This window comes from Falco peregrinus, chromosome 3, assembly GCF_023634155.1.
Source record: "Falco peregrinus isolate bFalPer1 chromosome 3, bFalPer1.pri, whole genome shotgun sequence".
Lineage (NCBI taxonomy): Eukaryota > Metazoa > Chordata > Aves > Falconiformes > Falconidae > Falco > Falco peregrinus.
Window position 1 is genome coordinate 88,259,372 of NC_073723.1, and position 25,031 is coordinate 88,284,402.

At 42.8% G+C, this 25,031-nt stretch overlaps 1 protein-coding gene across 6 annotated transcripts in view; it reads right to left on the reverse strand.

Annotated features, from left to right (window-relative positions):
• Positions 1-5,762: 5,762 nt before the first annotated feature.
• The window catches only part of DENND3 (DENN domain containing 3), a 44,700-nt gene continuing 25,431 nt past the window's right edge, over positions 5,763-25,031 (reverse strand). For 5 of the 6 annotated variants that reach the window (XM_027779108.2, XM_055800709.1, XM_005231993.3 and 2 more), the window contains 13 exons: positions 20,920-21,023; positions 20,434-20,615; positions 19,307-19,828; positions 18,194-18,456; positions 17,471-17,641; positions 16,496-16,625; positions 15,921-16,028; positions 14,552-14,691; positions 13,159-13,319; positions 11,465-11,598; positions 10,339-10,454; positions 10,072-10,209; positions 5,763-7,303 (listed from right to left, as the gene is read on the reverse strand). In XM_027779108.2, the coding sequence (XP_027634909.2) occupies positions 7,103-7,303; positions 10,072-10,209; positions 10,339-10,454; positions 11,465-11,598; positions 13,159-13,319; positions 14,552-14,691; positions 15,921-16,028; positions 16,496-16,625; positions 17,471-17,641; positions 18,194-18,456; positions 19,307-19,828; positions 20,434-20,615; positions 20,920-21,023 (2,370 nt within the window). In that variant the 3' untranslated portion in view covers positions 5,763-7,102. Of the gene's footprint in view, positions 7,304-10,071; positions 10,210-10,338; positions 10,455-11,464; positions 11,599-13,158; positions 13,320-13,377; positions 14,459-14,551; positions 14,692-15,920; positions 16,029-16,495; positions 16,626-17,470; positions 17,642-18,193; positions 18,457-19,306; positions 19,829-20,433; positions 20,616-20,919; positions 21,024-25,031 lie in introns of those variants that run through there. The other variant, XM_055800712.1, reaches the window with a different exon arrangement.

Below are 25,031 nucleotides of genomic sequence, written 5' to 3' on the forward strand. Positions count from 1 at the left end.
GCCAGCAAAATCCATCATCTTCATGCCATCACCAAGAGCACTACTGGGGCCTCAGGGCCGTCAGGCCTTCCCTTCCAGTGGGTGGCAGGGAGGGTCTTGTCCCTTCTTTGCCAGCATATTGGCCTTTTCCCACTCCTCTTCCTTACCACGGTGTGGGATTCCTCTGCGCGGGAGGGCCTGGGAGCATTTCAGGAGGAAACAAATGTAACTAATAAGGAGCTTCCAAAGAAACCAGCTCACACCCAAACTGACTAACCACATGGGCCATTGCTACTGACAAGAAAGGGGAAAGCCAGAGACCAGTGTATCTGATTACAAATGCCAGCTGACAGGGTTAAACTTGCCTTGTGGAGAGCTCAGTTGTCCTGATTTGATTTCTAGCGCTTTACTTGACAGATCTGATCTGTGACTTCCCCTGAAGGCATTCTTCAGAACTGGTATAAGCAGCTCAGAGAATTTGATGCCTGTGCAGCATTTTTAGTTCATTTTTGACTAAACCCAGCTCATCTGCGCTCTTTTCTCACTGGACCTGATGTTAAGAAAGAAGTGAAAACATAAAATGCAATAAATCTGACTTTCAGCCTGGGCTATGAACTTGTTTTTTCACCAGCATCAAGGAGAGAGCATGGACACTGCCTCCTTGGGGAAGGAGCTATTTCAAATACCTACAGAAGACCCAGCTGTGCTGGTTTTGGCTGGATAGAGTTAACTTTCTTCATAGCACCTCATACAGAGCTGCTATGAAGCATGGGGGAGTGAGGTTGCTGGCTGGGGTGAAACTACGATGAGCAAGAGCCTCCCTTCCTCACCCCACCTGGCAGAGCAGGGCCCTCACCATGGGGAGCTCACCAGGCAGAGCCCAACCAAAGTAAAGTGGGGATTAAGTGGCAGGGACTGCCCTGCATCCCTGTCTTCTCCCAGCACAATTAAAAGTAAAGAAGCCAAAAGGATGTGAAAGGAGTAAAGAAATAACCCTGAACTTCCCTGGGCTGGGTCTTGCAAGGCATGACACTGAGCCCCTCTCTCTGTCCATGCATCTCCTCCCCAGTATCTGCTTGTTAGCTCTGTCCCCTGTGCCAAGAGATGGGGAGGACCGGGCAGTCCGCTTCTTCCTTTCCAGTGTCACAAGGCAGCCAGGGGAGAGTGACAAGAAACAGAAGCCTCTCAGGTGCTGTTGTTCCTGCAGGGTGATGCCCAGAGAGGAGGAAAAGTGCGGAAAGGCATTGCTTGGCTCAGGAGACATGACGTACCCTCTGGCCTAGGAGGGGGAGGCTGCCATCCCCAGTCAGGAGCACCGGGTCCCTCCTTGGGCTGGGAGCAGGGTGCCAAGTCTGGGCTGGCTGAAGCACGCTGAGGAAGGGGTGAGGAAAGAAGAGCTGGTCACCCCTGAGCTATCGTTCAAGTTAAATACAGCCATTAAAAAATAGCTCAGTGGCCTTGGAGTAGCTGGGAACAGCGCGAGAGGGGCCTGCCCCAGTGCTTCCCCCGCTTCCCAGTCTGGACCCAGGATGAAACAACCAGCAAACTAGGACCTTCCTGTCAGCCCCAGTCTGCCCCAGTGGAGTCAGTCCCTGCACCCTGCAGGCTTCGCAGCAGCTGGAGTAACATCTCTCGCACCCTGGGGCAGGGGGCGGGGGTATACTGTGCCCATGTCCACGCCAGCCCTCAGTGCTGGCAGGGAGGTAATGCCACCTACCGCCGAGGGCTACCATTGGGTATTTACAGGGGAGCCCAATGGCCACCTGTTACTGCCTCTGTGCGGCTGTCGCAGGCCCTGCTGAGCAGCCCCAACCCCGCTGTGCCCTGCAGGATCAGGCCCTGTCGTGCACGCTGCCTGCACCCCACGTAGGCACCCGGCAGAGCTGAGACCTCATGCACTCCCGGACTCCCACTACTGCCCACTCCCCAGCAGCTCCAACCTTGCACGACACACTCATAAGCCCAGAGCTCACGGGGACATGGGATGTGACCATCTTCCAGGTGGTGACACCACAGACACACACCCTTGAGTTGGGGTCCCACGCAGTGGGCAGCCCTTCGCATCCTGAAAAGGGGCAGGGGGCAGCCACCCGGCAGGGAACTAGCCCTGGAGGGCCGTGGTGATGGATGGGGAGTTGCAGCAGGACAGTGGCCCAAATCCTAGGGCCAAGGGTGGCGGGCAGCCGCTGCCCCAGCTCCCAGCCCTGAGCAGGCAGCATTTGCTTCCTTTTCTTTGGGCCTGGGAGGCTGCACTGGTGCAAAGTGGCATTTGCGCAACATCTTTCCTGACCTAACACCTGGGGTGGCACAAGGGCCACCCACCCGCAGCCAAAAGTGGGGGACCCGTGTGAGGCGCTGGGGCAAAGCACCACGGAGGAGGAAGTCACACACCCGGGGAAATCCTGCAGCTTACATTCTACCTCAGCCTCAGCCTCCAAATGGCAGCTGACCCCAGCGCAGCTGGCACCCACTCAATGGCACACAGCAAAGGACAGCCCTGCCACCACCCCCTGGGGAGAGGGCTGGGAGCACAGTAGCACAGTAGCTGAAAGAGATGCAGAAAGAGCAACAGAGGCAAGTAATTAATGGGGGGGGGGGGGGGGGTTGGTGTCTGAGGATGGGCTTTTGCTTCGCTGACTGTAGCAAGCTGACAGCAAGACAGGGTTCAGTCAGTACTGATGGCGAAAGGGAACTAGTCCTACAAACAGACCCGCAGAAGCCCATGAATGCAGGCTGGAAGGAGAGGAAGGGGCCATTTCCTACCTTGCTGCACGGCCCTGATCAGCCAGCACAAGTCAGCCCGAATTTCCAAGCAGCTCCCATCTCCGCAGCAGAGTAATTTCTAGAAGCAAACACTGCCATCCCTTGGTTTGAATCGCAGAATCCTAGAAAACCTCCAGCTGGAAGGGCCCCATAAGGATCATCAAGGCCCACTCCCTGCTCCTTGCAGGACTACCTAAAACTAAACCATATGACTACGAGCATCATCCAGATGCTCCTTGAACTCTTGACAGGCTTGGTGCTGTGACCGATTCCCTGGGGAGCCTGATCCAGTGACCAATCACCCTCTCAATGAAGAACATTTTTTTAATGTCCCATCTGAACTTCCCCTGACATGGCTGCATCTCATTCCCTCATGTCCTGTCGTGGTCACCAGAGAGAGAAGATCAGCACCTCCCCCTCCACTGCCCCCCTTGAGGCAGTTGCAGACTGCGATGAGGTCACCCCTCAGCCTTCTCCAGACTGAAGAAACCAATTGGCCTCAGCCACTCCTCCTGTCTTGCCCCTGAGGGTTTTCACCACCCTCCTCTGGACACACTCTAATAGTTTATGCCCTTCTTCTACCGAGGCACTCAAAACTGCGTATAGAACTTGAGGTGGGGCCACACGAGCGCAGTGGTGGGACAATCACCTCCCTCCACCAGCTTGCTATGCTGTGCTTGATGCGCCCCAGGACATGGTTTTAGCTGCCAGGGCATGCTGTTAACTCATATTGCCATCAACCCAAACGCCCAGAGCTTTCTACAGGGCTGCTCCCTGTAGTCCTCCCATGTCACCTGTCCTTGTTTCCAATCCATACTTTTTCCACCTAAGGAGGAGACATGCCAGCTGCCGCAGGCAGGAACTTGTCGCCGTGGCCCTCTCTCCCTGGAGTTACCACATTCTGCCCGGTGAAGAGAGGACAGGGAATCCTCTGTCTCATGCCTCCTGGCTGCCTGACAGGCCTGTCCCAGGGAGGCCAGGCACGGTTCCAGTCGTCTGGTTCCCCACCCCGACTCCCTGATCCTCCTCAGCCTACTCCCCTCCTCCCGGTGCTCTGCCACTGAGTGGAGGAGTTCCTCCAGCCGGGCACATCTCCCACGGGAGCGCTCACCGCTGCTGGCTGGTACTGCCGTAAGAGCCGGGCACGGCCTGCAGCGGGGCACTGGGGTGGCTGCCCGTTCCCACCCGAGCTCTGTCTGGGCAGCTGCGTCAGTCACCGTGGGTGCAGAGCGTAGAGAGGACAGGGCCTTCTGTTGGGTGGATCCCACTGCTCCCTGTCCCAGCCAGCAGAGTCATAACACCCGTCCTGTACAAACTGCCGCCCTAAATGTCAGCTGCTAGTGCTCCCCAGGGGTTGCTTTGGGGTTCGGGAGGGTGGGGGGTCAGGGCTTGCCTGCAGTGTCTTCTGGCCCTGTTCTGGTCTCAGCTGCTGTGCCATGACTGCAGGCTCCTGGCGGGTCTCTCTACTCCCCTGAAGTTCCCCGGTTGGGAAAAGCGGGGAAAAATCAGCAGCAAAAAGGAGCTGAACACACATTAGCCTGAACAGCCTGGCAGGATCCAGGGGCTCTGTCTGGTCAATCCACTCATAAATAGCTGAAGAACTTCTGTATTCGCATAGCAACCTCGAGCGCTGTTTTGAGAGTGAGACAATTTCAGGTAGAGCATAAAACCTTCCAGTGTTTGTCAGCCTCTTTAAAGCCCCGACAATCAGCTTTTTAATTGAAAAAGCTCAACAAAAGCTTTATAAAACTCAAGCCATCAAGCACTAGTAGTTACAGCGTCACTACTCACAGGAGTCCTTGTTACATGCCAAGGCAGCACCATGCTAAGCATTACATGAGCACAACCAGAATAGTCTCTGCCTCAAACAGCTTACTCCAGGGTGAAACAACAGCCAGACAGAGATCACAAAGTCACAAGCCAGTGTGGACTGCGCACAGGCAACTAGACCTGGCAATCTCTTAGTAAGCATCGCAACACAGAGCTCAGAGGACCACTCAAGATCTTAGGATCCCTTCCCCCTATGCCTTCCCACCATCAAGGAGCCCAGGGAAAGTGACTGAAAAACCACCAAAAACTCAACAAAACCCTACCTCACCCTTCCTGCAGATTCATTTCCACAACTGCAACATTGTGGCAAAGCTGAAATGGTAAGTGAACACATACCTGAGTGTCCTCGTTGCACTGGGAGAGACTGACCAACATGATATTGTGCTCCTCATGTCAGTTAAATTGGTATTGCTGGTCCTCCTCCTGCTCTTGGGGACGGGTCAGTGTTCTTGACAGATCTTTGTATCTCATGGTTTTGTCTGAGGTGGTTAAACTCTTCTACACACTGGTCTTCAACAGCTGGTATTAAAGAAAGCAGTGCTTTTAAAAAGGACATACCTACTCAGTAAATTATGTTCCTATTCAATAAATTACTTTGGAGTCTTTCATCAGTGAAAGAACTTATAAGCATGAAAATGGATATTTGCTATTCTTGTCACCTGACATTTTCACAGGCTGGGTACAAACCATTTGAGAAGGCAAAGCCAGGTTTAAGAAGTCTTGCAGGAATGAAAAATCAGTGATGGCAATGACAGCCAGGTGGCAGGTTGTTGTTCACCTCTGTAGCAAGTGAAATTTTATTAACAAGTTCTTTCTAATAATAATAATAAAGTTGTTGGTAGCAACAGCTCACATTTAAAATTTCACATTCCCTTTAGAATGCAGTTTTAAAATGTGGAGCAGAGCTGACATTTTCATCATTGTGTGTCTCTGTACAGAGAAATCTTTTGATTCAGTAAATAATTCATTTCACTTACCATCACCAGTCAGACAGCTGCCAGGACAGGAAATAAGAAGCCTGAAAGTTACAGATGAGAAGCTGATTTTAGAAAGGAGAATATGTAGAGGGAAAAAGCCAGGCAATTACTCCCCATAGTACACAAACAGGATGCAAGTGAGCACTAAAAATCATCATTCTTTTATCGTGTATCAAGTTACACAGGAAAACAAAGAAAGTATAGAGACCAGAGTATCAATATGGTGTTTAATATTCTTAAATTGAAAAATAAAACAAAACTAAAAAGGTACAATTCCAGTTACCATCATATGATAAAACCTTTCATCAGTACATTGAAAGAGTTAGAAATATTACAAGGTGCATATCTCCAGTACTTTACACTTGTATTAGGTCTACACTGTTTCATATTTATTAACAAAAGTAGCAGCCCTTTTTTTCCTTTCTATTTACAATATTTAAAATATTGCCTTCCACTTTCCTCAGCACTGATACAGATAAAACTATTCTGTATATATTTATTGTTTTACTTATAGAGAATTGTCATAAATGGAAAAAAAGACGTACATCAGGAAGCAGTTAGGGAATGCTAAAGAGAATCCTCAGACTGCAATTTGATGATGCTCACTTCAGTAATCAAGGAGTAGTTTGATGACTCTGCAGTAGTTAAAAATTAAAGCAGTTTCTACACAAAATAACAGCAGTTCCTCTGATTGTACTGCTCCTCCTTTCAGTCACAGTCTCCAGGTTTGTTTGCACAGTAACTGAAAGATTGTTTCCAAAAGCAAGTATAATATATACAGAAACCACTTAATTTAAGTGCTTCAGATGAAAGAAAAAAAAAAAAAGGTGGGTTTTTTTTTCAGAGAAAAAAAGACCAGTTAGAAATGTCAAGCGCTGTGCATCGTTTTTAAAGAAGAAAAGTTTTTAAGTGCAACGGTCATTAAAAAATATGCAAGTGTCTTGTCTGAGCAGCAGTGAGCTTTCAGTGCCACCAGGAAGAACCTGTCTGTGTTTACATTTGAAATACAGCACCATAAATATACATACAGGGGTAATGGACAGTCTTCCCAGCTGAATCTAGCTGCTAGGTCAGAAAGATACTCAGCATTCATAGTGACTCCACAAGCCCAATAAATGCATTTTGTTTTTTCTTTTTGGTGATCGTTTCCAGCTATTATAGGCTGTAAACACAGTATCTAATTCCATTTTTTAGGCAACACATGCACTGCACAGAACGAGCTCCAGTAGAATTACTGAGCTGGCTTCGATGCTTTCAGTGCCACCTGGCCTATAACCCTGATCCTTCACATCACCACATGGCAAGCTGAATGCCAGTGACCCCTCTGTTCACATTTCTGTTTCTTTACCAAACCTGCAGGAGCAGCACAAGGTGCAAAGAGAGAGTCACTTCCATTTCGATTTTCTACAACGATGTAGGGATTAAAATAATTCAATAAATAGAAAACAGTAACACTGACAGGTGGTTGAAACATATGCAAAACGCTGGAGTAAACACAGCCTGAGGTCTTCACTTTTTTCCAGCACAGGTAAGACATATTTTGAATAGCTTAACTATTCAGCTTTCCAAATGGCAATCTTCCCTTCTTCCTTTCCAGAGCCGCTGAGGACGTATCTGTCCTCTGCTGAGCACAACGCCTTTACTGTATCAGCGTGACCAACCAACTCTTTCTCCACAGTCTTCTTCTGAGCACTGATCACATAGATCTTCCCTTTGGTTTTGCCTTGCAAACTTCCACTGCTGCCAACCCACATCTGGAATAAAACAAGACCAAACCACAATCATTTTCATTACTTCACATTTCAGGCTAGGACACAGTTGAGGAGTTTGATGTGCCACATTGATACAATGAGGATTCTCTCTTGCTAGGCTGGAAAAAAAGAAACACTAAAAATGTCATATATAAGTATCTCCCCACCCCACCTCAAGTCCTTCTGTCTTCCCCACCCCGACTCCCTGATCCTCCTCAGCCTACTCCCCTCCTCCCGGTGCTCTGCCACTGAGTGGAGGAGTTCCTCCAGCCGGGCACATCTCCCATGGGAGCGCTCACCGCTGCTGGCTGGTACTGCCGTAAGAGCCGGGCACGGCCTGCAGCGGGGCACCGGGGTGGCTGCCCGTTCCCGCCCGAGCTCTGTCTGGGCAGCTGCGTCAGTCACGGTGGGTGCAGAGGACAGGGCCTTCTGTTGGGTGGATCCCACTGCTCCCTGGTCTAGCCAGCAGAGTCATAACACCCGTCCTGTGCACCAACTGCTGCACAAACTGCCACATTGTAGCCCATTTGCCTGTCCCCGTTTCTAGCATTCCCCAGGGGTTTCCTTTACAAGTGGGGTGGCTTGCCCACTGTTGCCTCTGGCCCCGTTCCAGTCTCCTCAGCCGCTGCCATGTGAGCTGTGGGCTCCTGGCAGGTGTCTCTGCTCCCCTGAAGTTCCCCCAGTTCAGGAAACATCTCTGTGCATCACACTAGAGCGCTCGGCTGCTGATCGTGCCAGCACTGGAGCTGTTCACCTCAGCAACTCAACTTGCCTTTGGTTTCACAGACCCAGTGCAGAGAATAAAACAGAAGGTGTCACTTTACCACTGCATAAACCACAGCATGCCCATTTCTCCAGTGCTGTGTGCTCTGGATATCTGCTCTGTGCACTGCAAGAGCAGTGAAAATCCTGGGAAGATCAACTGCAACTATCAGGAGAAAAAACCCAGCTGTCGTATGAGCAAAGATGGAAAAAGGCAGGACTCCCTAGGCTGGAGAGAAGGCAGCTGAGGAGGGATCACATCAAGGTTTACAAAGTCACAAAAGTGCAGATGAGCAGAATGTAGAATCATTTTTCACATCCCACAGTTAAGAGAAGTAAGGGTCACATGTGGAAGCAAGTAAGAGTTCAGTTTCACTTAGACAAAAGTACTTCTCTGTACGTGGCTGGCACTGAACTTCTAGAAACAGCTGCTATGGGAAACTGTGGCACCAGCAAGTTCGAAATACAATCAGATCCACAGAGATCTGGTTCAAAAATAGCTAATAAATGGCTGAGACAGATGTGCATACTGTAGTACCCATAAACAAGGACCACGGATAGTGAGGGTGCTTAAGGGGAATGGACTGCAGGTACAGGCCAGGTTCACGTGTGCTCCCTACTTCACACTGCTATTGCCAGCAGTAAGAAGCAGAATACAGGGTCAGATGTACCTGGTCTGGCGCAGCAGAAAAAACAGAAGCTGTGGTCACCCTGCACAAAACTTTGCACAAGATAAGTACTCACTGCTGTGTATTAGCAATGCTTGGCAGCCAGAAAGCATCTTACTTCAGACAGGCACATTATACAAATGGTTTTGTCTCAGGTTTCTTAAAAGACTAAAATCGGCTGGTTTTTAATTGAAGCACAAGCCTGTGGCAGACAACCCTACCAATGCTGTCACTAGCCTTTAACAAGCTGCAAGTTCATTCTTAGCAACTGCAGCGCTGTGTAGAAGAGGAGTACGTGTGCTCCAGCTACTACAGCAGGCTCCAGACTCGTCCCTGGACAACCAAGGCTGCTGAGCTGTTGGCAGGCTAAAAGATGAGGTGCTGAACACTCAAGTTCAGGAGACATTTCACACAGGGATATCTTCCAGTTGTTCCTTTGGTATCAATGAGCTGAATTACAATGGTAGTTAAGGTGGAGCTGTGTGAGGAGTAATTGAAAGAGAAAAGGAACACAGTTCTTAGGTAGAACAAAAGAGAGCTTAATGCCTTGGGGTTTCCAAACAATCCTCTTAACCCCCTGGGTTAAATATATTCATCTCTACTTTGAGGAAGGATGTATCAAAAGGTTTTTCTATTTTAGTTCACAAATCTAACCAAGGGCTGAATACACAGAGAGCTTCCTTATCTCATGAGGCACTTCATGAAAAAAAATCATTTTTGAGGAAGGAAGGAGGAAACACCAAAGATTCAGATAGTTGCTTTCCCAATAGATACATCTTAGATATTTATTTGTAAGTTAACCCAGAACCTGTCCATGTGGTATCACAACTACAATCATTTGCACCGCAACAGGTATGACAGGAACACAAGATGCTAAGGTAGGAAGCCCTTGGCTCCTTTTGTCTCTGTTGAGTTACAAATGTGGTAACTAAACAAGAAAAAGGTTATATATAAAAACAGGCTAGCTAGCTGCCATTTACTGTTTGTCTATTAATCTTTTCCAAGGCTTAGTCTTCGGAATCCTGAGATTAAATATCAACAAACCTAAATGTTCAGTTTCTACAGTTCCTCGAAAACATTAATGGCTAATAAAAGTCACCACACATTTAATTATTGATGAGGCTTTTGGCTTGAGAAGCATTTTAGGCTATACCTGTAACAGCCAGTTGTGGCGGGCAGTCGTTAGCTTCTAATTTCAAAGGGGAATCAAAGTTTCAAACCAGTACATATGGCAAACACCCAGTAAGGACACTAACCAATGACAGCCCGTCAGAGCTGCAAACAAACAAAACTTCAGCAAAGAATTCCACAACAGGTAAACACAGTCCAAATGTCTCTCACCTGATTTTTAACTCTTATCATACAAGTAATCTCAGAGCAATCCTGAAGATTAATCTTTTGAGGTGTACTTGAAAAGTCTTTGGTGTTCCAAATATACACGTCACTACTTTGCGAGTAAGATGCCCACACTTCATCTCTCTGAAGCACAGAAAAATACATTTAACGTGAGTACTGCTGACAGGAGGTATATTGCAATAAGTAACTATGGCTTGTAATGCCACATAGTCATGCTTCCTTTAAACTCTATTATCAGTTTAGATATAATACCTCAGGAAAGAGCTGGAAGCACAGAAAGTAGGAACACACATCCTTCAGGTGATGCTCAATTTTCATCTGCAGCTGATATTCATGAATTGACACTACAAGTATGCAACTCCGAGTACCTTCAATGTTAAAAATAAAAAGTTAGTAACAGAAGTGCCAACTTCCTCCATCTCTATATATCATGGAGAAAAAAGGCTAAATAAAATGGATGCATCTAACAACTGTCTTGTTTCTCAGTCAACAGTGAAATTTTTGAGGTACTTCTTCCTGGTTTTCACAGTATCCGTTTTCCAGATCGTTCTTTCTCTAAACACTGACTTCTATTCTGCAGCGCTTACGCTTATTAGTTTAGAATCCAAAAACGATTGAGAAAAAAACTCCTTAAAATTAGGACATCTCATACGTAAGAACTTAAGGAGAATAATTATTTTCATCTACAGAACTGAGACCAAGTGTCTGTGCTAAAAGGTTAACAGAGTTGAATCCTTACTCTACTACAGCACCAGCAGCATCACTACTGCCCATAGCAGGACCAGGATCTCCCAAGTCTTTAGCTGCTGTTTTGTTAAGATGCGTTTGGATCCAGGCTCTTGCTATGGCAGTACTGAGAATCAGTGCAAAATTCTTGATCCGGTCACCATTTATGAAACGACTTCAAGGTGACCTTTTACCCTAGCAAAAAGCTTGCCTTTGTTCATCTAAATTCCTACAGAGGGAATGAGAAATTTCTACAAGTAGCCAAAATGCAGGTCTGAGGATTACCAAGCCAGACCAATACCATAAAATCTAGCTGAAATATCAAACAAAATTTGCAACTGCTATGGCCCTCTCGACTTCAAAAGGACTTTTCCATTCCAGTTTACAGGCATCGCTAGGGGAGGTGAGAAAAATACAGTGTAGCCAGAAGTCACACCCTGAAGTAGGGGCAATACCTTGAGGAGCGATCCAAGCTAGCCATCTATGCAAGTGTTTTGGAGGCCTTACCTACACAAGGGTGCTTAAATAGAGAATGGGGGAAGAATACCATGTACATATAAGTCTGAGTTTGAGATTCATGTATTGTTCTAATAAAACAGCGCGTTATGTGAAGATGTAGGGGTTTTTTTAATTATTTGAGAAGTGAACTTACAGCACCACAGTTGGTCATTATGAAGCTTGATAGAAGTGAGATTTTGGCAGGGCAGCTGAAAGATGTGATTAACTTTCAGAGTGCTGATGTTCCAAGTAATAACTGTTCCATCTAAGCTGCTCGAGTATGCTTCACTGTTTGTACAGATTAAAAGAAGAGTATAATATACATTCATGTTCCAAACAGAGCACATACACAGAAGAGACTCACTTGCAAAATAACCAATTTTCAGTGAGCCAAATTAATGTTCCTCATTTCAGAGACTGGAATAGTAAAGCACTGTAATGATTTCAAACAGACTGAAGTCCAAGAGTCTTCAAGGCCAGATACTGTAGTTCTTTTACTAGCAAACAATTAGACTGGTTCAGTTCTTTAAAACAAGGTAACCAGAGTCTTGAGTGCACGGAAGCATGTCCATCCTGTGCCCACATGCCTAGGGAAGGATCTAAACTTCTTTTCTTCCCTCACTGTATTCTAGGTAGCTGGCTCTAGACAGCTGAAAGTGCATTTAAGCAATGAACAGCTCTGGGTCACAACCAGGCATCCAACTTTCAAGCTGCTTATGTCTCCTAGTATTCCAGTAGAGGTACCTTTCTCTTCTTAGGAGTGTACTCTGTATCACTGGAAACACTGCAGGCTAATTCAGAGCTCCAAGTGAACTAGAATACATGTTACATCATGCATGAGGAGTTAAGTACAACAAAAACTTTCCCTATAATTATCCCGAATATTGTTGCCTATAGGATTTTCTCTTTTTCTCTCAAGTTAGGACAAAAACATCTCAGAACTGTTTGTTACTGCACCTGAGAAAACAAACTATAGTATTTTTTTTCTACCCTTAACATCTGTTGTCTTCAGATGAGAAAACCTTTTTCGGAAGGTTCCAACAACACCTAAGCAAATTCTGCCTGAAACCCATTACGCCTGCTGCACCAATGGCAGAGCTACGGCTGATGTCTGGTCTGGCCTGGGAGTTGCTGCTCCCATGGGAAGACAGCAGGTTAAGGCCTCCAGCCAATCTCTTCCCGGTGCTACCAAAAGATCAAAAGCATTTTGTCTTAACAAAACAATAAATGTATTTTTTTCTTTTACAAACAGGCAGGAAAATCTAGAAGCATGCTGTAAACACCTAGTTGATGATGTGTTCAAAGCACAAGTGAAGTGGTCTTTAAACTGCATCTGTACTGATTCATCATTGGATGCTGCCAATTCCTGGCTGCTCTCATCCTCATCCAAAAAAGCATTCCTTTGTCCTCTTTGTTCCAAAGGACATAATGGCCTTTCTTTAAAAAGGAAATTCTTACTTTACCATATACAATATGGGAGCTACAAAAACAGGCTAAATGAAGGCTTATGTTAGCAGAATAAGCTCCCCCATTTAAAACAATAAATTCTTTCCAACATCTAGGAAGATCAGTCACTGGTTTCCTGTGTGGGCTCCTTTTTCTTTGCCACAAGTTAACTTTTTGCCCTTGTTTCAGTCAAATAATTAAAGCACAACATATATCATTTGGATCTTTAACTAGTCCTCTGCTGACTGCAGGCCAAATTCTCTAGGCTGGTGAATAAATGGCTTTCTACTCAACCACGGGAAGATTTTCCACATGTCTGTGTCTCTTCTGGCGGGGTACCGACATCCTTCACATTTGCTCGTATATGTATTTTTAAGAAGAAAACACAGTAATTAAATATACCTGGGTATTCCATTCTTTTTCTCCACAATGATGTCTGTAACATCAGAACGATGATCATTTAGTTGCTTATTACAAGACATACTGTGGGTGTTGATAATATAAATAATGGAGTCTTGAGAACCAATCCACACTTGACTCTGTTCTACCATGACCATACAAGTCTAGAGAGAAAAAGTAAGATTAAATAAGATCTAGAAGAAAAAACACTCTTTAACATAACATGGAAAAAAATTGTATTAAGATGCTAAAGTTTTCTGGTGATTACCATATAAGATCATGACTTGGTGCTCCAGTATTATATCCTTTTCTCTGTTCTATTAAAAATAAGAGAGCACAGATCTCTGCTGAGTTTATTCTTCCGTAAATACAATTAATAATGTATCTTGGTAAATGATTCAAAGCTGTTTTTTCTGACCCAAACAAAGTAAATGCTACAAAGTGCATCAGGGGAAACCACAGAAGTTAGCGTACTTCTCTGTTCTGTACTGGAAGCCATCCTGTCCGATATAAACATACTTCCTACTTCAGTTTGAAGTAGTGTCTAAGAAAACACTGTCTTCTCCTCTATTGACTCCAGGACATACTTCCCTCATTCAGCTGCTCTTCATTTCTCTCCCTCCTGAGTCCCACCAGTTCCAAACTTCCGTCCTCGTTTCTTTCTCTTCTTTATAAGAGGTTGGTATCTGACGCTTCTCCTGGATTTCTATCTTCCCTCCGCCCAGCTCTTCACCATCAGCCTTTCCTCTCCCTTTCTGACTCTTTCCCACACTCACCCACAGAGATGTTTCACATAAGTACCCCATCCAATCCCTTTCTCCTGCATGTTCTCTCTACTGCATGTTTTTCACTCAGTCCACAGCTCTGGTCAGCTTCCCCTTTCATCAAGAGAGTTATTCTTTTCAGGTGGCCTTTCACAAGCAACAATCTTTAACCTGCAGGTTGTGTCATCTTCTTTTAGAGCACTGTCTCTCTTTCAATATCATCCACCTGTCTTCCTTATACCTTTCCCCAGTTTCCAGTTCTTCAGCACAGGTGACACTTCATCTGTTCTTAGGGCTCCCCTTCTCATCTTCTCTTTATATTGATTTTCTTACTCCTTCTCCTCAGCTGTTTCAAACCTGCCTTCCTGCCCCATGAACGCAGGCCATTAGGCCAGCAGGCTTTCCCAATATCCAATTCATCACTTCCACCAGTTGACTCGTTTCATTATGGACCCACCTTCCCTCCTTTCCTTTCTTCTCAAAAATCTCCATTTCTCCAGGTTAACTGAGGCCCAAAAATCTCAACTGTTTTTCTACAACTTTTAAAAGAATGACAGCGATTCAGGGTCGTACAGGCTATAGCAACAAAAGCACCAAACTAAAGCAGCAATCACAATGTGTGTCAATCTTACCAGTTTAGAGCGGCCCATTTTGAAACAGTGCTGTTGAATAGACCAGGTAGATGCATCGAAGACCACCACCTTCCCCTCATTTAAAGCACACCACAGTTTGGGATGAGCATTGCCAGGTCTTTCTGAAGGGTCAAGATGTCCTAGAAATAAAGCAGAGAAGATGAGAGAGATACAAGAAAATAAACCACTTTTGGAGATGTGTGGGAAAACCATTATTAGGCAGAGCAGCTTTCTAACAAAATACATCTGTATTCCGGAACTTACATCATCAGCATACAACACAGTTCTCACAACGCATTTGTGCTTGTTCTCATCCATTTGTTGAGCTCACCTGATGATTCAATCTTACACTTCAAAGTTATTCAGAGCAGAGGCAATGTTTTTCGTCGATAATGTACTTAGCTAACTGGGATTGCCGGAAGGCTTTTAAGCTCTATGAAATACAACTAATAAATCTACTCATTCTGCCTGCTCCATTAGAGCTCCACTTTGTAGTATGAGGCTTCTAAGAAAGAAAAGCACCACTGAACCAACCACCACCCACCCACCCAAAGTTGCTCCTTCCCACTTTCTTAACGCTGGAATTCCACTAACTTTCCCCTTTTGTCTAAAATTGCCCAAATATCAGGAATCTCATACGAACTTACATCAGAAGACTAGCAAGGTTATGAAGCTAAGAGTTAGGAACTTCCAGAACTAATCTGCTATCTAAATTCATGCCCACTGCACGCAGTCCTTAGCTTTGGGGTTGGGTTTGATTTTTTTTTTTCCTCTAATGCTTTTTGAGTTAGTCAGATATAAATGTGCCAAGTATCACCAAAAAGCTCACAAGGAAATTGATAGTGCTTTCTGCAGGGATGGATTTAAGTTACATGTGATGAACAGTACGTTAAATCACATAATATACAATGAGAGTCATGGGCATATAGGTCTGCCTGAGATTTCAAGAGGTGGTACGCTATTCCCCGCACTGTTTCAAACATCCCCATATGACTCTACTGAAAAATAAAAAAAATTAAAATGAATATTGATCAATAGTGGAGCATCATTCACCACCACCCCCCGCTCAATAAATAAGGCAGAAGTCTTAATGGGAAATCAGCACATTAACACATAATTGAGGTCTACTATAAGGCATATAAACACAGGAAGACACATTAAGACTGTGAAAGCTATGCCTTGGAGTATCTTACTCCAATTATTACCGTTTTTTTTTTAATGATTTTCTGCTTTAGTATTCAACACACAACCAAAGCATGTCAGAATGTGAACAAAATCAGGCAGTTATAATACCAAGTGTTATGAGATAACATGCTTTATAGACTAATTAAAGCTGGGCTAACATAAAGCAAGCAATACATCACATTACCTGGTGTATAAAGCAAGACATCTATTGCCTGTGGAAATGTCTCACCAGCTGAGGGGTTGATCTTGTGTTTTAATGTCTCTGAAGTTGTTTTGGGGACCATCATAGGCACTAAAACAATTTTTAAAAGGTCATGAAGCACACATTTAAGCCTGAAATAGATTCTCGTGAAATAAGAATTCTGCACCATTTATTCGCATTTCTCACTTTTCTTTCCCTCTAGCCTTAGCTGACTGGGAGAGTCCAAACACCATTTGTATGAATTCTGGTAGCAGAAGCATGCACACAACACCCAAGCAGTCTAAACAACCAAAACAAAAACACTGCATCCAATATGGAGACATACATACCAACTAAGGTTCTGATGCACAGAAGAAAAAGAAAACAACAAACAAAACCCTCAACCCTAAGCTTTCTAGTAATACTATTTAATAAGCTATATCTGTGAAAGTGCAATCAAGACTAACATCTTTTTATATTTCTACAGAAAATCAGTTTGAAAAACAGAAGATAAACAGAAAGAGCTGAGACACATGATACAACAGCAGCAGACTTTATATCATTGCTATGTGACTGACCTTCATTTTTCATCCTGTCAAAATAAGACAGTTTAGAGGCTGCATATATGGTTTTGGAGGACTGCAGGGCACCAACCACAGCATCCATCAGAAGAACATTTGTCAATGCTTGCTGAATATACTGAGGATCCTAAAACCAAAAATCTTACTGTAGTTTATCTATTGCTCATTATTACAATCTCCACATTCAACAACACGTCTTTCTTAACACAAGCACTGACCAGTTGCTGCCCTGCAGCATAATTCATGCAACTTACAGTGAAACCGCACTTCCACATTACGTGTTCCACTCCCAAGAAAGGGCATGGAGCAGGGAGTCAAGAGCCAGTGTAAATTCATTAGACTGGATGAATACTTCAGATCTGATGTAATTTTGATACAGATGTGCCAATGAAACCATATGAATGGCACTGATGGAAAACATACAGCAGACATAGGATGGGTACCCATTTTCAGGCTAGATCTTTCTTCACAGGAGGGAATTACACATTGTGCTTCCTTCCCGAAAAACCACCAAGCTATATTTTCACTATTATATTCAGCAGTCACGAAGAATCATGTAGTTTAAATGAAAACCCTGCTTCTGTGGCAGAACACATTTTGCTCCATTCGTTGAAAGATTCTACAGTCACCAGGGTCCCAGCATGGCCAAATTCTTTCTACACATTATATTTTGAAGCAAGGTGAAGAAAATTTTCTGTTAGGATCATTACTCTCATATGTTGTTAGCTTCAGAAACTGCTTCACAGAATCGGTGAGTAAATCAAAAGTTCTGTGCCAACGAGTAAGAAAAAACAATCTATAACTTTCTTTCCTTTCTTTATTATTCCAGAAGTATTCTATTTAGAAGCAAAATTGAAAGTTTTTTAGCTATTTTTTGCTGGAACTTAGACATTCTAAGATTGATACATGAATTATTTAGAACAGAAAGCACATAATTCATACTTATCTGTTTAGAAATTCCCATATTTATACCTTGTGATCATCTGCCATTTTTTTTCCAGCCCACATTTCTTTCACTATCAGGTACCAGAGATCACACTCAGTTTTAAGGTTAGCTTCAAAGACTTCTTTTTTATAGAATGTTTTAATCCTCAGAGTAGGTATTCTCAAAAGAAGGAAAGCTACAGTTGTGCTCTTAACATCCTAGAAAGGTATGAGAAAAAAAGAAAACAAGGAGGATGTATCACAGATAAGGTGCAGCACCTACCCCTACAGGGCAACTCTCTATTCCTAACTATAGCTAATAATTTCAATTGTCCGTACACACCGTTAAGCTGAGATGGTTTTATGAAAATGTAAGTTCCAGACAGCATCATACAGACTTCACTCTACAGTGGATACAAGCTTCACTGACACCAACAAAATAAATTCAAATAAGCACACTTACAGCTCGTGTTAAACTTCTCTAGCTCTATATCCCATGTGCTGCACTGTGCACATTTCTGTACATTTAGAGGCTACAACCTCTAGATTTTTATTCTATTTCATCCTAGCACCTAGCAAACCACACTACATCACCTCTGATGTTTTTGGTCCAAAGACTTAGAATTTTATCTAATCACTCGTAGGTTACGGACTTCAGAGGTTTCCTACACTCCTTACTGAAACTAAGTTGAGAGACAGATCATTTTGCAGAATGGAACATGGCTTATATCCATAGGCATGCAAGAGAACAAGAAGTTACGTGATGCTCACCTCTATATCCCTGAAAGCAGCAATCTGGACATAGCCAGGATGTCCTCCTTCAGTCAAAAGGAACAAGCGCTTTTGGGTCAGAGCTATTTTTCCTACACCATAGTTAGTTTTAACTGAGCACGATAACTTGTAGACACATTCATTTTTATCTAGATGTTCTATTACTGTTGGTGGTAGATTCACCTCTTGAGCTTCTGCTTCAGTTTCTTTCCAGTAGTTGTAGAAATCTCTGAATGTTTCAGGATCAATTTGTTTCTGACGTCCTAAATTTTTTTTTAAATTGCAACAGTTGAAGACTTCAGCAATAGTTACTCCAAGTAATTAATTATTCTAAAAGTTCAAGTGTTTGGACAGCAGAATCTCAAGCAAACACAAATTCTTGTGAGATGCTACCTCTGGCTTCAGAAAGTCTTGCTATTTTGACCAGTGTTTAATCCTTTGCGGCCACAAAATACAACAGTTACCAGGATAATGAGGCACAGAAGATAATTGAGTAGTATTTTATAAAAGCACCCTCAAACAATTTTTTTTAGAAATCAATCACAAGATTCAGATCTCATTCAGGAGAAAAGAAAATTCTCTCAAGTTTATACAAAACCTCTCCTTTTGCTATGATGACCATCCATGAGGAATTTAATTGTAGCTACTTGAATTCTGGATTTTGTTAGTTTATTTTTAACAGACCACCACCTTGTCATGTTACTTAGTGGTTTTATAACACAGAGCTATTTTCCATTAGGAGAGTTTGTATTCACTTCACTCATAATATACGCCAAAGCAGAACTGCACACCATCAGATCATAAAACTACCTCACCTACACAACATGAAAAATTGAAAATTGTGTGCCCAAATATACGTAGACTTGTCGTATTCAAGAATGCCTATACTTGCATCCACAATGAAGACATTAAAGCTATTCTCTGTAATTATCCTAATTAAATAAAGTTGTCCATAAAGCTCACATATTGTGAGTTTTCAGAGGCCCAGAAAATGTTGAATAATAATTAAAGTCAACTGGAGACAAATTTTACTTTGGTGCAATAATAATTTTGAACTTTTTTTTTTTTTATGAACCTATGTAGACGGTCACTAAAAATGTATCTTATACTCACCTACTGTTAGGGCATCAAATAACCGATGTATAGTGTCTATATCTTTGACAATCCCAGATTCCTGGATTCGCTTCACAAAATCATCAAGTTGCATGTGCGTTTTTGGTAATTCAAAGTTTTTTACATGATCATCTATTTTCACAACTTCTCTTTGTTTTTCCATCACTCGACTTATCAGCTTCTTCAGCTCAGGTTTGCGGTCTGCTTGCAAACGCTCAGAAGGAGGCATGGTTTCCACTATTTTTCTTACAAGATCAGTAGGGAAAATTCTTAAGTCTGTTTTATCTAGGTTCTGAAAGTCAGAAAGCGCATTTAGTAGTTTGCCTTGCATCAAGCTTATAAGTCCCCGGAGGTAGAAGTACCTTGCCAGCAATGCTGAGTTATCAGGTGGTAAGGTATTTATAGCTTTGCTGAGATGATTGAAGAAGTCTGTATAGTAGGAGTGAACACACTGGAACATCAGAGGAAAGTGAATTTCTGGGATTTTGAACATACTGACTGATTTGGAGGGCATTCTCACAGCTAAAAACAAACAAAAAGTACATTAGTTAGAAGAAGCAGTGAGTAAAAGCGCAAGTATCTTCACAACCAGCAATACTATAAACAATAAAAAGAATCCCCATCACAGCAACAAGCAATTACATCACGTGAAATTCAAGTAAGATTACAGTTGTGCTAAGGACACAAATATATTTCTCTGTCCGCTGTTCTTACCATCAGAATATTCCCACATCTGATAATGCCAATTCTGGGAAAGAAAAAACAAAAAAACCCCAACATGCAGTTTTATTAAGACTCACCTTGTTAAACAGTGATAAGCCTAAGCCTATGTTTAAAGGTAGTGGAGAACTAGACATAAGGTGGGCGAGGACTGAACATGGTCACTGCCCCAGGAAGCGATTCTCCGTCAGTCCTATTGTGACCAATCAGTCTTTTGTCAATCAGGCACAGCAAAAGTTACAGCAGGCTGCAGACTGATTTAACATGCAAGAAGCACAGATGCAAAATGACTCAGCTCACCAGTTCTTTACAGCATCTGACCCTGTTTCTGTGAAAATCACTCAGTGATGTCACCCATAAAGACAACAGAAAAAACACCGTATTTGTTCAACACATCCTTCTCTTACCAACGCCTGTTTCTATTCTTTGAAGTGAGGAATTTCTCGTAGGGCCCTCTGGCAGCTTGATATCTTGGAGATTAGGCATACTGATTACCATACGCCTATTAATTATGCGCTGTGGATTAAATTGTTTAGAAGCCATTTTCTCAATAGTCAGTCTTCTCGGGCTATGAAACATCAAGTTTAATCTGAGAAAAACAAAGATTATATATAAACTATATAATCAAAATTCAGTATACATACACACTAAATTACTAAATTATTATTTTTTTTATAATAGTATTAAATTACAATTATAGTACCAATTTACAATTTCAACAGCCATTGCTGGACAGGTTCATATCACCCTTGTAATCTTAATAAAATGGCCTATCAATTAGCCATCATCTTATTCAAAGATGACCTAATCTCATACCAATAGAGTCAAAAGGACTTATATCACTGATACGAACAAAAGAGTCAAAATCAGAATAAGGAATAAGAAAACTTTACCTCTCCTCTTCAGACTGGGTACTCAACTCAAGTCGAGCAAAAGCATCCATCTTTCTGTTCAGACGAGCTTTAAGAAAAGAGTGAAACATGTAGGTCTCTAAAACCTGTGAGACACAAACTGGTTAACCATGGATCATTTACAAATTACATTTTTCTTAGCATTTTTTTCTCATTTTTATTACCTTTACGTATGCAAAGCTGAGAATAGCAATCACAAAACCAAAAATATTTGAAAGCTTCAACAATGGAACACTAACTCAATTTCCATTCACCTTCCGTACCACGATACTTGCTTAGGGGCAAACAGTAATCTCAGACTGCCCTCAAAAAGATGAAACAAAAAAAACCCAAAGAAATATTAAGCAAAACAGAGTTTTAGCTACAAGTTTAACAGAATCTTTTCTGCCTAAGTGCTAATATTGTCTATGATTTGGATTAAGAAGTCTGCATAATGTTAATTTATAGTGTCACAATCAAAGTAAAATGACAAGAGAGGCATCTTTACTCCTGCTAACCACCAAAATTTTTCCCTGTCCAGGTAATTATCATAGTTTTATCCAGAAATAATTCCTAAAAGGTCAAATTGCTATTGTTAGGATAGACGACGCCATAAAAAATAACAAGTGTGAATTAAAGAGAGTGGAGAGCTATCACCTCTCACCACTGCAAATTAAAACAAGATGAAAGCTAGAATTTGAGGCAATACAACATGTGTACTATATGACTGTTAGTTCTAGCACTGGGCTTTTAGCATTGTTTGACATAAATAACTCTGAAAACTAATCTGTTTAGCAAATCAAAAGCAAATTTCATCAGGAGACAATACTGTCATAACCAGGAATCCTGTCTTTATGTTTATACAACCTCTAGGCTTTAGAAACTTACTGACAGACAGCTGTATCTTTGAATGTAACTATGAAAAACTACTATGATTAACGATACATCCCAGAGGCTTGCCTAAAGTACCCTAGTTAGTCTTGGAGTTTATCACAAGATCAAAAAAACCACCAAACCAACCCCCAAAAAACACTGATCAGTGTATTTCTATGATGTTTTTAAAAAGCAAATGAGAAAGATTCGTAAGTAACCTAGATACTCTGAAATTAATAGAAATATTTCACCAACAAATAAGCTATTCTTATTCAAGATGCCGCTTATCAATCCATTTGAAACGTATCCTGTAAAATGACATCTACAAAGACATTAAGATTTCATAGAATGGTTTGGGTTGGAAGGGACCTTAAAGATCATCTAGTTCCAATCCCCTGTCACAGGCAAGGACACCTTCCGCTAGACTACATTGCTAAAAGTCACATGCACCCTGGCCTTGAACACTCCCAAGGATGGCGCATCCACAGCTTCTCTGGGCAACCTGTGCCAGTGTCTCACCAACCTCACAGTAAAGAATTTCTTCCTAATACCTAACCTAAATCCACTCTGTTTCACTTTAAAGCTGCTCCTCCTTGTCCTGCCACTACAGATCCTTGTAAGAAGTCCCTCTGCAGCTTTTTGTAGGCCCTTTAGGTACCGGAAGGCTGCTCTCCCCAGAACCTTCTCTTCTCCAGGCTGAACCACCACAACTCTCTCAGCCTGTCTTGATAGGAGAGGTGCTCCAGCCCTCTGATCATCCTTGTGGCTCTCATCTGGACTTGCTCCAACAGGTCCATGTCCTTCTTGTGTCGAGGGCCCCAGAGCTGTATCCTTCAGGCAGTACTCCAGGTGGGGTCTCACCACAGCAGAGGGGGAGAATCACCTCCTTCAACCTGCTGGCCACGCTTCTTTTGATTTGGCCCAGGATACAGTTGGCTTTCTGGTCTGCAAACACATTACTGGGTCATGTTGAGCTTTTTGTCCATCAGCACCCCCAGGTCTGTCTCCTTGTCGCAGCACTCAAAACTAGCCGGCTGCAACAAGGCTTTTACCATCCCATACCAGGTTAACTTCAATAAGTAGCTCCCACACCTTGCCCTGGCACAGCCACCAATCCACCACAAGGTTTCAAAAGTTCATCTACTGTCCATGCTGTTTCTTCATCCTCTGCAGGCCAGTCCACCCTGTTTCTTGCCTCTGCTGCGTCCAGATTCTCTCTTCATCCAGGCTCCTCTTCCAGCCAGCCTCTCCTCATCCAGGCCCCCTGCTTCTCCCAGGGCCTCTCCTTGTCTCTCCTACATCCAGAACACTCTCTCTCTCCTCCCTCTGCTTCTTACAGGTCTCTCTTCACCCAAGGCTCCTCTTCATCCCATCCTTAGAGCTATTTAACTACTTAACAGAACCAGCCACAGCTGCACATCATCCACATCAACCAACCCTCCACCCCTGAAGCCAGCCCACAGCTGCATATTATCAACGTTAATTAATCCAGCTTCATTCCTCTATAATTACTCTACATTTCCTCAGGGCTACTCTCAATTTATTTTCCTCCCAGCCTGTATCCGTGCTTAGGATTGCCCTGACCCATATGCAGGACTTTGCACTTGGCCTTGTTGAACCTGATGAGGTTCACACAAGCCCACCTCTTGAGTCTGTCAAGGTCCCTCTGGATGGCATCCCTGCCCTCCAGCATGTGAACTGCACCACACAGCCTGGTGTCATCAGCAAACTTGCTGAGGGTGCACTCAACCCCTGTGCTCATGTCACCCATGAAGATGTTGAACAGCACCTGCTTTTACATATTTCGCCAGTAGATGGCATATTTTGTTGGCAATTGTGTGTGTAGGAGATGACAAGCTGCAGGAACTGGAAGAGTCTCTTCTAACGCTTTTTTTGAGTTCTCTTTATATAATTCTAGATACTATTAGTAACTATTCCATACTGTGTTATCTTCTAAGATTTACTTGAAGGCAAACCTGCCCCTAGTTATTTACTACTGAAGCGAGTCAACTGCTTAAAGCTCTTCTTAAATATGCACATCTGAATTTTAAATTATTTTTAAATTTCAATTCATAGAACTGCCACTGTTTCATTTTAAGCCTCAGAAACTGCTACTGAAACTACTTTAATTATTTCTATTCATTTGCAATCCTGGTCAGAACATTTCTGATTAGCTTCTCTCCTGATGGCATATTAATAGGTTCTTTTTAACTTTTTCTTTTTGTTTGTTTTTAAGAATATTTGCTAGTGTTGGAAGCTTTATCCAACAAACATTATTTCTTATTTAGGATTCATCAGTTTATCTTTGAATTGCCAGATATTCTGCCAAGTTTGACAACTACCACTTAAGTAAAATGAGATACTTTTCTGATCATTTCCTTCACACACTGACATGTCGTTAAAACAGATGATCAGAAACTTTTCTTACCATATGTTTGAAGTACAAAACAAAACAGGAAACTAAAAAGGTGTTATCAACCACAGCCTGTTGACCTTAGTGAACAGTTCTTTTTGCCAGGTATAAAACAGTTACTCCAGAGAGTTAACTGCCAAATTCTAGTGGCAAAGAAAACCTCTGGAACTTTCATATGCACACATGGAACATAATTAAAAGCAAATGTAAGATGGTAGATGCACTTTCTTACATTCCTTGTTAAACCTTTGCTTTGACCCACAGGTTTGTTAAACAAGCTATAGTATCACCAAAAAAAGTGGGGACATATTCCATAATATTTTACTTTTGAGAAGCTTAACTAACAGCACAACATGTCTTACAGCTGGTTAGAATAAGAAGCTACTTAATAAAGCATCTGTTAAAAACTACTATGTAAGTTGCATCAAAGGGTGCAAGAAGCCAAGAAAGATGTCTCACATCCCTTCAGAAATTAGGTATCAACCCTAGACACTCCCAGTTCAAGGTAACACTCTTCCAAACAACTATTACTTTTTTTAACTAAGGCAAACCTTTTATTTGGTTAATAGTCACAACACCCAAAAAAAAAAAAAAAAACCCACAGGAGTTTATAACTTTGGATTTTGGCTTGCTATGTCAAGACCAAATTCTCCTAGAACACTATGTGGGTAGATACAAATGCTTAAAACATGTAAATTCTGTTTCTCACATACACAACAGTTTAGTTCTTTGAAGGCAAATACTAATTTAATCAGGTGTAAACAGTTTAATGTAAAATAACTGTCTCAACTGCAAGGATGAAACTCTCAACCTTCCCACTTCTGGGCAG